Source organism: Spinacia oleracea, chromosome 2 (assembly GCF_020520425.1).
Source record: "Spinacia oleracea cultivar Varoflay chromosome 2, BTI_SOV_V1, whole genome shotgun sequence".
In the NCBI taxonomy this organism is placed as follows: Eukaryota; Viridiplantae; Streptophyta; class Magnoliopsida; order Caryophyllales; family Amaranthaceae; genus Spinacia; species Spinacia oleracea.
The window spans coordinates 106,415,524-106,428,242 of NC_079488.1; the positions used below are offsets into that span (position 1 = coordinate 106,415,524).

The 12,719-nt window shown below is 37.1% G+C and overlaps 2 protein-coding genes across 2 annotated transcripts; both read left to right on the forward strand.

Annotated features, from left to right (window-relative positions):
• Positions 1-225: 225 nt before the first annotated feature.
• On the forward strand, positions 226-6,229 carry LOC110785676 (two-component response regulator-like APRR3). Its single transcript, XM_021990164.2, has 8 exons — positions 226-956; positions 2,028-2,189; positions 2,286-2,416; positions 2,503-2,658; positions 2,966-3,083; positions 3,172-3,517; positions 4,604-5,306; positions 5,778-6,229. The coding sequence occupies exons 1-8, from the start codon at positions 773-775 to the stop codon at positions 5,913-5,915; spliced, it is 1,938 nt and encodes a 645-aa protein (XP_021845856.1). The 5' UTR covers positions 226-772; the 3' UTR covers positions 5,916-6,229.
• A 974-nt stretch (positions 6,230-7,203) lies between these two features.
• On the forward strand, positions 7,204-8,539 carry LOC110785685 (NDR1/HIN1-like protein 1). The gene has a single exon (XM_021990173.2). The coding sequence runs from the start codon at positions 7,294-7,296 to the stop codon at positions 8,332-8,334; it is 1,041 nt and encodes a 346-aa protein (XP_021845865.1). The 5' UTR covers positions 7,204-7,293; the 3' UTR covers positions 8,335-8,539.
• The last annotated feature ends 4,180 nt before the right edge of the window (positions 8,540-12,719 follow it).

Consider the following 12,719-nt stretch of genomic DNA (forward strand, 5'->3'; position numbering starts at 1 on the left):
AATGGTAGGATCGTCTTTTTATCATAAATACACGGATATTTTTAGCAATTGGAAACGTCGAATAAAAACCCCCTAGTGAAAAATGAACCCTCAACCACACAGTGAATACGGAGTACTAATTTAACTTTGCTAAAGTAAGTTGAATATGTGTCGACACGAATACGGTAGGATTCTACAATGTTCATGCGCTTTCACTCTTTTAGCACCAAATGTGTCTCTTAAATCGGCAATAAGATAAAAACAGGGCCGTATTTAGAAAGAAGTCGGAGTGTATAGAAAGCATGTGCGATTGAAATCAAAACTAGTGATCAGAAATAAGACAACTCAGCATCAACCAAGCGTAAACCAATGGCGGCCCCGCTTTTGATCTACGTCTCATATTCTCTCTCATCATGTCAGCAGATATTTTTCAACGCCATTTTAGCGGCTCAAATTAAAAGACGTCTTCCTTCTCCTTCTTCTTCTAAACTCCGAACCTTCTTCTTCACTGTACAACAAAAACCCCCTGAAATTATTTCTAAAAAAATTCATTTCACAGAAGATTGATTGTCATCCACTAAATGTTTCGAAAAATTTGTGGATTTTTTTTTTAAAAAAGAAAAAATGATGGGTCAATGTTCAGTGAATCAAAGAAGAAAAGTGAAGAATTAGGTGGGTAAGTATGAAGGAGAATGAAGTGCTTACAGTTAGGTTTTGTGGAAATTTTTTGGAAGATAAAGGGGGTGGTTGATTTTTAATTAATTTGTCTTTTTAAAAAAAAATTGACGGGTAAATGGGTCAAATGGAAGGTATGGAGGCGGTGTTAATGGAGGTAGAGGATAAGGAAGAGGTGAGAGAAAATGAATTGAAATGGGAGAGTATTATGCCGAAAATGGTGATCAGAGTTCTTCTTGTTGAAGCCGATGATTCTACTCGTCATATTTTAGGTGCCCTCCTTCGCAAGTATAATTATAAAGGTGAAGATTAATTTCATTCATTATTTTATGAATTAATTAGTTTTAATTGAATCATGCTGTTTTTTGTCGAATTGGGGTTTTTGGATGGGGGTTTTCCTTTGATTTATGTTGATGATTTGTGTTGTGTTATTGTTTAGTTTAATTGATTAAATTACTGGTAGATATTTATGTTAATTGAAAATGATAGTATGTGATTTGAAAGTGTTATGTTAGAACTAATTGGTTGTTGTGGCTCGAAGAAGTAATTGAGATTTAATAGATTGAAATTGAGGTGGGGAAGTTTGATTTAAAGATTGAAGTTAATTTGTTAGTTTTTGTTGAATTTGAGAATGGATGTAATTGATAAGGTTGGTTTGTCAATGGTAGTGTAAGAGAGTTAAACTAAAGTTCTCAAGTTCCATCGCAAAAACTGATAATGGGAGGAGTAACTCCAGACACTTATACAATAGTTATTCTTTCTCCCAAGATGATGACATTGGGAACTACTTGGTGGTCCATTCCATTATACTGGTGCCTCCCACTAGTGAATATTGGGTGAGGGAAGGGGCGGTTGGATAACTGTTACCTGATTCGCTAGTATGAGATTGGGTACGGTTTCGTAATTCGCTGCGTAATTTGCTAGATTAGACCAAAATTGTACAATTTTCATGTTATAATTCGCCTTTTCGGTTCGCAGTTCGTGAGGTGATTAGAGAATTAGGTAACACTGGTTGGGTTTGTGGTGATGGTTGGCTATCTTGTTTGTCTGTTTGAAGGTTCTCAAATCTCTAACAAGTTTGTATTTGACTGAACTTTAATGTCTGGTTTTAGATGCTTTGGAATCTAGTGCACTCATGAGATTGTATTTTTTTTTACTTTTACCATTTTTGTGGAATGCATAAATCCGAGTTCTACTTTTGAAAGCTTTGTTTGTTAGTACTCGTAGTAGTTAGTAATAATAGACTTGTACTCCATAGTAACATCTTCATGTATTAGTAGTAGTGGTAGTGGTAGTGGTGGTAGTAGTACTACTATGTCTTCTAACTAACCATCTTAATCTCTTTGTACTCGTTCTCTTTCTTTGTTTGGCAGTTGCTGCTATTTCCGACGGATTGAAGGCTTGGGAAATCCTCAAGAACCGGCACAATAACATAGACCTCATATTGACTGAACTGGATTTGCCATCAATATCTGGGATTGCACTTCTTACATTAATCATGGAGCACGATGGTTGCAAAGACATCCCTGTTATAAGTGTGTCTCATGAGTTGATTTTTTCTTTTTCTTGCTTCTGTTGGATAATTTCTCCAGCTCCAGCCAAAGTAACCTTTTTCTTTCATGATAATGCAGCTATGTCATCACAGGATTCAGTGAGTATGGTGTTGAAGTGCTTATTAAAGGGTGCAGTCGACTTTCTTGTAAAGCCTATCAGGAAAAATGAACTGAAAAACCTGTGGCGTCATGTCTGGAAGCGGCTTGCTGTAAATTCTTAGCTCTCATGCTATCTTGGTCTTATTATTGAGACTTGTGTCGATTCTGATTATTTTACTGTCCTATTCTTCCACAGAACAATAATGCTGGACACAATCCTCAAAATTTAACTGCTGAACAACAAAATATTGAGGCCGCATATAAGAACAATTCAGCAACCAATCACTCTGGTGACAATGTGTCTTCTAGTCAGAAAAGTAGCGGGTTCAGTGAAAAGGCTACTGATGTCCAAGTAAGTATCACCTTAGGGTTGATACGCTGCAGATATTTATGCTATTTTTAGTCTATTTTCCGGTGTGGATGCTATAGCATAATAGCTTTCATGGGTAAATTACATCTTCAGCTTTTAAGCGTATTTTGAATACCATTGTTTTTTTTATCTTTAAAAATACGTGTGATTCTTTGACTAAATTAAATGAGAGTGAGGCCACTTTGATGGATTTCCAGATCAGATCATATTGCACATTTTTATTCATTTGTAGAGCTCTTGTACAGCGTGATTCAGGGAAGCTGAGAATGCTTACATGATGAATTTGCAGGGTCTCTCACAGATGAAACACGGAGAAGAAACTGGAGTCAGCTGCAGAGAAGAGAAGCATCAAGCTAAGAATGTCAAGGTGGAGGAGGGATTGTCCCTAGATACCAATGCCATAGACGGTGTGTTTATTTGTGATAATACTTTAATCAGTGATGATGATCCTAGACGACTCACTAACATCGGCATCTCATCATCCCTCTGTTGCAGACAAAACAGATAAATTAGGATCTGGTGTTAATGTTTCAGCTGCTCTAAGAGTTGAAGAAGATGGATCCTGCACTGATGTAGCTACTGATGATGGAGGCGATGGCTATCGAGCTAATATTATTGGCCATAATGTTCCTCAACCTTCAATCGAAGCTGTTGACTTGATTGGCATAATAAATAAACAAGAAGGTACAGGAGGGCGAGTAAGTTTCAGTGGAGAGTTTAATGGTCACAACAATTCTACTCCTGCACTAGAGCTTTGTTTAAAAAGACCTATTAACTCACTGAACTCAGAGACCAAAGAGAGGGGAATACTGAATCATTCTAATGCCTCTGCCTTTTCATGGTGAGTTACTACTTAATGTTTTCCCCCCTTTGCTCTTGTTTTAGAGATTCATTGCGAAAGCAGGAAAACATCATAGTCTAAGAAGATATTGTGTTTGAATGATTAACTAGCTTTTGAGCCTGTTCAAAGAACGGGTAATTATATTGTGGTTGCATAACCGTCTTTTAAAGTGTTAATTTTATTGAGCGCTTGTGATTTTAGCGGGAATATATGATTTATATAAAGGTGTAATTTGAAAGTTGAACAAATATATAAATTAAATGGTGAATTAATATTGAGTGTTAAAGAGGGAGATGGGATGGAAGGAGTGTTAAAAGCTGTAAAATACTTCGTATAACAAACAACAAAAGAAAAAATTGGAAAAAAAACAAAAACAAATTTATACATGAAATATGGGGGTAAATGGGTAACATGTGTCATCATCCTCTATGGTTTTCCTTTTTAAATATGTACTAGGTATAGATTTCAGAGGGAAATATTTTCCTTTCAAATATTCCCAGCTGCTGAAGGATTGAGTCCATTAAAGAGGGAAGGAAAATGAACCCCTTCTATTCCTTTCCCTCCACTTCCCAGCCTAACTTTCAAGCAAAGGAACATTGATTTATTATCTACAACCCCCTCCCCCCGCGCCCCCTTCTCCTTTCTCTCGAAATCCAAATTCTCTTATTCGATCAAACTAACCATTTGTTGGTATAACTCCTTTCCTCACAGTTAATTCCAAGATCCTTATGTTATTCTCGACAGAAATGTCATCGTGCTTATATGTTGGATTTAACCTATTGTTCAAGTTATCTTCACACAGATTCGAACATTTATTATGCATTTATGCCTCATTGCCCTCATAGTCTCATACAGTCATACCTGAAGTATGCCAGATATTTTGGATATCATATATGATGTGGTTGAGTAGATAACTAGATGAGTCATTAAGCTGGTGGTCAGGTTTCAATATTCAGAGCAGCATGTTTATAACTAGTATATGATACTGGTGTAGCTTTGACGACTGGTTTCTAGCATAACTAAACTAGAGTAACTCTGATAACTTGCCTTGAAATTAATCAACCAAAGTTATCCTTTTTTCTGCAGGTATAGAAGTACCAAGAAGCCTCGGACCTCTGTCCCGTCAGCAGACAGTGAACTGCCAAAAATCAAAGGTGTTTCTGATTCTAAGCCATTCAGCAGCAATGGGGAAAACAAACCCAATGTTCTTGCTCCTCAATCTGCACAATGTAGTACAGTTTCCTCACACCATCAAATTGGGCCTGTTCCCTCACCAGGACTTACATTTGACAGTTGTGTTTGGGCCAGCTATGGTGCTGCGTTCCATCCGATATTTAGCCCATACACAAGCCCAACATCAAGCTGTTTGAATTCAGCATTGCAAAGAGAGGAGCCACCTTTTCTGACAAGCCCTTCCCCGCACTTTGATCCAGGGACTCATAGTTCTATTCAAGGTTGTGGCCAAGCTGGAGATGAGCTTAGAACTAAGGAATCCGTTGAACGATCTGGGTACATCAGCTCACAAGTTGTGGATCCAAGTGGCAGTAGTACTCAGTGTAATGATTCTGGAAGTCAACATAAGCTCAGTGCACATGGAAGTGCATCCGATATTACTGATGTTAATGCTACTGCTTCTGGCATGAAAGGTTCAAGCTTTGTTGAGGAGAGTGAAGTTAAGCCCTTTGCCAATGATCAGTTCAAGGCGAAAATGGGTCTCCACTCTGCCGAAAGAGAAGCCGCTCTTGCCAAGTTCCGGCAAAAACGGAGAGATCGATGCTTTGAAAAAAAGGTATGCAAACATTGACAATTATTTGTGGTATAGGATTTAACATTACCTGTCTATATTTTGGTGGATAATGGGGATTTTAAAAGAAGCCGAGGGAGACCAAAAGTGACTTGGATGGAGGAATTAAAAATGAGATGAAGACAATGGGTTTGGGAGAGAATGTAGCACTAGATAGAAGCAGATTGAGGAAGAGAATCATTACAACAAAAGATAAATTCTTGGTTCATTCAACCAACCCCATCATTTTAAGAACAAGGATTTGTTTGTTGTTGCTGTTGTTAACATGTTAACCCAACCCAAATTTCCCGGGTAAAACCAAAATCATACGGAGTACCCAATTCCATGACCTGATTTGACCTGAAAACTGCATCGATCTGTCTTCAAATCTGCTGCTGAATGAAGTTTACAAGAGTTGGAATTAATCAGAAAGACGAAGTTTGATTCACGAAGGATTTAATGTAAATGTAAATGCAGGTGCGTTATCAGAGCAGGAAAAAACTGGCAGAGCAGCGACCTAGGGTGAAAGGACAATTTGTTCGCCAAGTCCCGACTGATCAAGTGCTTGTTCGCCATGCCTCGAGTGATCAAGTGGTTGCTGATGGTAAACCATAGGTTCAAATTTTTACTTTTAACAAACTATATATATAAAAGGGTTAACTGAAACAAACCAATCCTCTAGAAAGTGTTAATGATGTTGGTACCTGTAGCTTGTACGGAGTAGGAATTTAGGAACATGAAAATGTTAGGTTGTGGCTGCTGAAAATGGTTTTTATCTGAAGCATCTGTTATTTTTATGAGCTTCTGATTACATATGTACAATTATTACATGCATAATGCATTCTTTATCTGGTATCTATCTATTACCGGATTGGAAACGGTCTTGTAATTATATATTTTACACGTATATGAGTGTGCGAATTAAATTATGATCCGTCTCTTCGGTCTTCGCAATGCTGAGTTATGGATCAATACCAAATTCTATGTACATATGTTGCAACCAGTTCTTAATAGGTCAAAACGCTATCAGCACCTTAAATGCTATCGCCTAAGACGTCCGTACTTGAAATCATCATGTCTAAAATCAATTATGGGGGTACTTTTAATCAATGAACAGGGGAAAGGGAAAATGAGATGCTTAAACCATAAAAGTAAATGTACCCTAATAGTCAATTAAGCATATATTCTCCTTCCACCTTGATATAATTATTGACATTACAGGCAACACAGCACTCAGATTAACAAGTATTAGGCGCATAGACACTAGCAAGCTACTGAGAATTCTAATGCTAACAATGAAGCCACGTGTTTCTTTTCATGCAAATGCGTCTCCATCCAATTGTCGGTGCTCCGGTAATTCGAGCTGGGGAGATAGAAAATTAAGCCAAATTGGACTTAATGAAAAAGATTAGACTTTTAGGCTATGTTTGGTGAAATTAATTGAAATTGAACCGAAACTTACAAGGTAGAACCTGAAATTGATAAGGTACTTTTTCGATTAACTGTTTGATACAACTAGTTTATTAAGTACCTGAAATTAGGAAGAAAAATAAATAAATGTTGTTTTAAATGAAGATTTCCTATGTTTTCCTGTGTTAATATCTGAACCAAAAAAGGATAAATTAGGGAGGAAATTATTTTGATTCAAATGAAAATATGGCCATAAATACTTGTTAGTAATAACAACAGAATTGAGATAACAGAATTAAGCTAAGTCTGTTTACTGGTATTATTTTTTACAGGATTATATTTTTTACAGGATTATATTTTTATACCATATATAAAATCCTAATTAAGCTGCTAATCCAGGCCGAATTAACCTTTACTGGTTCTGAAAATAAATGATTCTCGTATACCAACAAGTCTTCCACGCATATAAATGATTCTCGTATCCCAACTTGAGCTTTAAAAACACAGTTATCTACACTCACTCCTTCAACTTTGCTCCCCCACTCTTTCCTCCTCAATTCCATCAACCACCCTACACACCACCATGTATCAGGGGGAAGAGCCACCCCATCATCACCACCTCCCTAAAATGGAGGACGACGATGACGACGGTGATGATGATGACCACCACCACTACCACGACAACGACGACGAATATGATGATCATCCCCAAACACCTACTAAAGTAGTCCACCAACAACCACCTGCCACTCCACAACAACCTCTTCAACCCCCAAAGCCTTTATTCTCTCCACTTCCTCGCCCTCCTTCCAAAAAACGCTCCACCCCTACTGCAACCCCTTCGCCGCGCCCTCAACAACCACCACCTCAAGTTATAGTCCCACCGCAACAACCACCACCTCAAGTGATAGTCCAACCCCAACAACCTTTACAACCACCTCAACCTCTCTTCCTTCCAAGCTCCCCCCCTCAGAAACCCCGCGGCCCACCCCAGTACCGCCACAACGACGACGATGATGACGACGACAATAACGACAGTAGACGTCAAGTGATTTGTGCAGTGATCACAACCCTCCTACTCCTTCTAGGCCTCACCGCCTTAATCCTATGGCTCCTCTACCGCCCATCAAAACCCCAGTTCACTGCCATCTCCGCCGCCGTGTTCCTCCTCAACACCACCTCACCGCCGACCTTCGTCATCACTTCTTTCCAAATCACCGTCCTCACCCGTAACCCTAGCAAACGAACTTCCTTCCACTACGACCGCCTCACAGTAGCTGTTCACTACCGTAACCACCCCATCACACCGCCGGCTCCCCTCCCTCCACTTCACCAACGTAAGCGGAGCACCGTGATGATGTCTCCGCTTGTTGGTGGTGGTGCAGCGGTGGCTGTGCCACCAGAAGTGGTGGAGGGGTTGGCAGCGGACGCGGCGTACGGGGTGGTAGGGTTGAGTTGGGTGTTGAAGGGGAGAGTGAAGTACAAAGCAGGGTTGTACAAGAGTGGACATAATAGGGTTTATGTAAGATGTGATGTAATGGTAGGGTTTAAGAATGGTGATGGTAGTAATCTCAATTCTCAAGTGCCTTTGCTTGGTAATCCTCCTTGTTTAGTTGATGTTTGACCATTCATTTTCTATTTGTGGATGCTTAATTATGTCAAAGTTATGAGTTATGTAATTAGCATTACTCCTATATTTCACTACATATATGATATATGCATATGTAATTAGTAGTTCTTGGCTAAGTTTCAATATGCAACAAATTGTAAAGGAAGATGTTGTATTAATTAATTGTCTCTATTCATCAAGTTGTGAATGGAATTTGCGATCTCTATCTACTTATTTGTCTATCGGGGTGATCAGTTTCAGCGCCTTATCAATTTCATGTACTACCTTATTAAACTCTACAGCTCCACCCACCTTATTAGTTTAAGTTCAATTTTAGATTAACGTTGTCGAAAACTAAAGTATTGAATTAAGTATCTTTTGTCCTATAATTTGTGTGTTATTTGTGTTTCACTTTCTCGTATGGTTTTGTGGGACAGAAGATCCGTACTCGGAATTATTTGGTTAGGCTAGGTTAGGATAGATGGATGGATATTTGTAAAGCACGCAAATTTAGGAAACAAATTCAGTAGCATAGTGACAATGAGGGAAGGATAGAATTGAAGAGGTGGTGTGATTAATGAATGAAATCCAAGAGAATTAAAAAGATGACAGAGAAGTATGAACGGTGCATGGGAGATCCGGACAAGCTAAGTTGTCCAAGGAACCGAAAATGGGCAACAAATTTTGGAGTTTGTTTAAGAGGGATCATTCATTGACACAACTTGTGCAAATTACCAACAAGTGTACGCTTATGTTCATGATATGCATCTTACTCAGCTACTATTATTATATACGTTTTTTTGAATTCTACTCAGTTATTGTAGCAACAGAAATCAAAGATAATTTGAAGTTGGGACCACTTATATATTGCAATGACGGTGTCAGGATTATTTGGTTAAGGGTTTGGAATTTCAAACATTTAAAATCAAACATGATGATCCGAAATTCAAATTATAACTAACAATCCGGTGGTACACATGTTTTATTACAACAACATTGAAAATAATATTACAATATATTGAACTCAACGAGTTTTTATTTTCTTAGGATAGAGGTTCACTTTGAGGTGGTTCAAGTGGTCTTAAATTTGGTCGAAAACAAGGGGATGAGTTTTGAGACTTTGACATACGATCTTTCCCCCAAAAAAAAAATCCAAACCCTTCATCTCATGTCAATCTTTTCAAAATCATAAATTTCAATTTTATACCACTTTAGCAATTTTTGTACACCAAAATGTTCAAAGTTTAAAATCTCAACTCTTTAAATTCATGAATTCATCTATTATTAAACAACTATAGTTTAATACTTCAATTGAATAAATGCAAAAAAGTAATTAGCTAGTAAAACAAGAAAACTAGTGCAGAGAGTTTTATTTCAAATGTAAAAGAAAAACCAGAAAAGGAGGAAAGGCAATAATGCAATTGGTTTGAATTGAATCTTGGTCCCTTGGTCCCTTGGTTTAACATATTGATGTCAAAACCATTTAAATACTTGGTTTGTTGTGATATATATGTTGCTGCGTTTAATAATTTATAACTGATATTTTTTTATTAAAAAAATCGACCTGACTTTGAACCCACTGAATCCTTAGGTACTGGCAGTTTGGCACCGCACCTGACTAATTGAGTACCTTTACATGCAATATGAGGTGATGTTTAGTTGCAAGCAATTAGAGAAGGATAATGTGACTTCCTAGGAAGTGCACATTTGCCATGTTGCAATTGGTTGGCATGAACTAAGTGAAATGGTGCCGGAAGTAAAACTTCCTTGAAATTTTGGATTTTCCATGGACATGGGAAGTGGTTTATCTGGCCACCCTCCTCTTTGTAAGTTACGATTCCCATATCAATTCCCAGGAAGAATGAATGTCTTGTGCCAACCAAACAAGTATAAGCAATTTCCTACGAATTTTACAAGCTCGGAAGTAACTTTCCATAAAAATGTTTAATTCATATGTGAACCCAAGCAAACTCTGAGAGATACAGGGCAAGCGATCGAATTATTAAATATGTTGGGTTTCAATAAAAGTACAGTGAAAAATGATATAATATGAATAAAAGGTTGATAAACTAAATATAATAAAATAAATGTGAGTAGAATTTAGTATAACACCTCAAAACATGAATTGAGTAGAATAGGAAAACAGAGGGAGTAGTACCTAGCTCAATGTATTATGTATTTGTGTTCTTAAGGTGCAATATGCTTATTGTGTACCATGGTCCATCATCTAAATCGCATAGAACACCTAGTGTCATGCACGCTCAAGGTGTACAATGAATTTATTGTACATCGAAGTAACATTTACCCAATTTTTTTTTTATTTTTTTTTTGTAACTTTTAACATATTTTGATCAACTTTTTATTATAAAAGAAATGGATGGATAAAACATCTTAAAGGTTAAATGGTTAGCTTTATACATTATTACTACTCCGTATTAGTTATTTTGAAAGAATAATACTATTAAAATGATAATTTTTGTCACTAAGAAATAAATAACTTTTACATATGCATAGTATCGGTTAACTTTTAAGCATGTTAGTTAACTTTTAATCCAATATATAATATTTATTGTACACCGTGTTTAAATAAGGTGTGTATCTATATTATCTAAGGACTATAACAAAGGCCCGCCCCTGCTTGTATGGCTGTATGAAAGATATTCGACCCATTACTAAATCTAAAATGTCTACTTTTACAGTTATAAACTTATACGAAGTAATAAAGATTGGCTAGATATGAATCCCTTCAATTTGAAGGGTTGCAATTAAATCCCCTAAGGTTGATAAAGTGGTAAATGATCACTTTTATCAAAAGAGCATCCCTCAAATACATTTAAAAAGTATTTTTTTTATATATAAAAAAAAGTAATTTTAAAAAAAAAGTAAAAGAGAAAGGAACCCTTTTCTAACTTTAGCCCTTGAATATGATGCTTATAGTTTTCACTTTACGCCAAATTAATTGTTACGGAGAATTGTCATTAATTTAGGTAGAATGTATGATGTTATTTGTTTATGCCAAAATTCGTATGGGGGCGACTTTCGGTTAGGGTCGACACTAACTAAGCAAAGAATCAACGACACAAATAAAGAGGCACGACACAGAGGAGTGTTGACGCGGAAAACCCAGGAACAAGGTAAAAAACCGCGGATAGCTATGAGGCTATCAATCCACTAAGTATTCTATATGATTGTTTATGCTTTTCTTTCTGAGAATCGATAACTAAAATCTCCAGTACAATAATGAATAATGAAACAGTTTATAACTTAAGAGTTTCGGTGCTTGAGTGAACGTGGCTTGCTTATCATTATCTTCGTCCTTTTATAGGGTATTCTCAACGGTCTAATCGGTTGAGAAAATCCCACAAAGATAGGAGTATCTTCATCACACGTCTCTTCAGCCTTCAACTGCTTCCGCGCTTCTCGCGTGAGTCTTGGACTCGTTCTTGCTAGCTTGACGGCGCTGCCTATCATGGGCTTTAGGTCAACTTATCTTCATCAGCCCGTTTCTCGAGGACGCGTCTCAGTTGCTTGTACTTTGTCGCCTGTCCTTCGTCGGCTATACCTCGTTGTATGATGCTACGTCGGACGTATCTCCCTGGAGCTGTGTTTACCTGCGACACGATATGACCTGGCTGACACGACATGACCAAACGTTAGAACGGTTATGTCGTTAGTCCAAAAAGTGGGATAACATTATTTGTCATTAAATAATAAATTGTTTTAGTAGTAGCCGTGCGTTGCACGGGCCCTAAACTAGTTTGATATATTTAGGTGCAAATTTCCAATCCCCCGTTGAATTACTTAAAATACCACAGTACAAAAGATATTTTGGTATAAAAGAGGCACAAAAGATGAAGATGTAATTGAGATTCGATCATTGGTCATGAGTTTCACTCCCTAATAAAACATATGTCTCTTAAATATAGAGAGTGATCTTCATTCAAATGTGGTCTGATTTAAGTATGTTCATAACTGATTAGACATTTAAGTAGTCATTGTAAACTTGGTGCGGAATCACGATGATTTGTAACCCTCTATTCAAATTGTATTATACTTCATCGGTCTCTTATTGTTTTGTTTACTGCACAAAATGTACTTTGTTAAGAGGAGAATGAGAGTAATTGAGAAGAGATAAAAATGGTGGGTCAAATGTATTCTATGCGAGAGTGAAGTTGGGTTCCCATCATTTTTAGTAATGAGACAACATTTTAGGTATAGATGACAAAAATGGCAAATGGAGCAAACAAATTGGTACATAGGGAGTACAGTAGTTATGTAAAAGTGTTTGGTAAATACTCCAGTTGTTAATTGTTTCAATGTATGAAAATAATCTATAAGTTAAATACTCGTCTAATAAGCTCAACTCTTTACAAAATAGCTTATTCGACCCCAAAAATCTC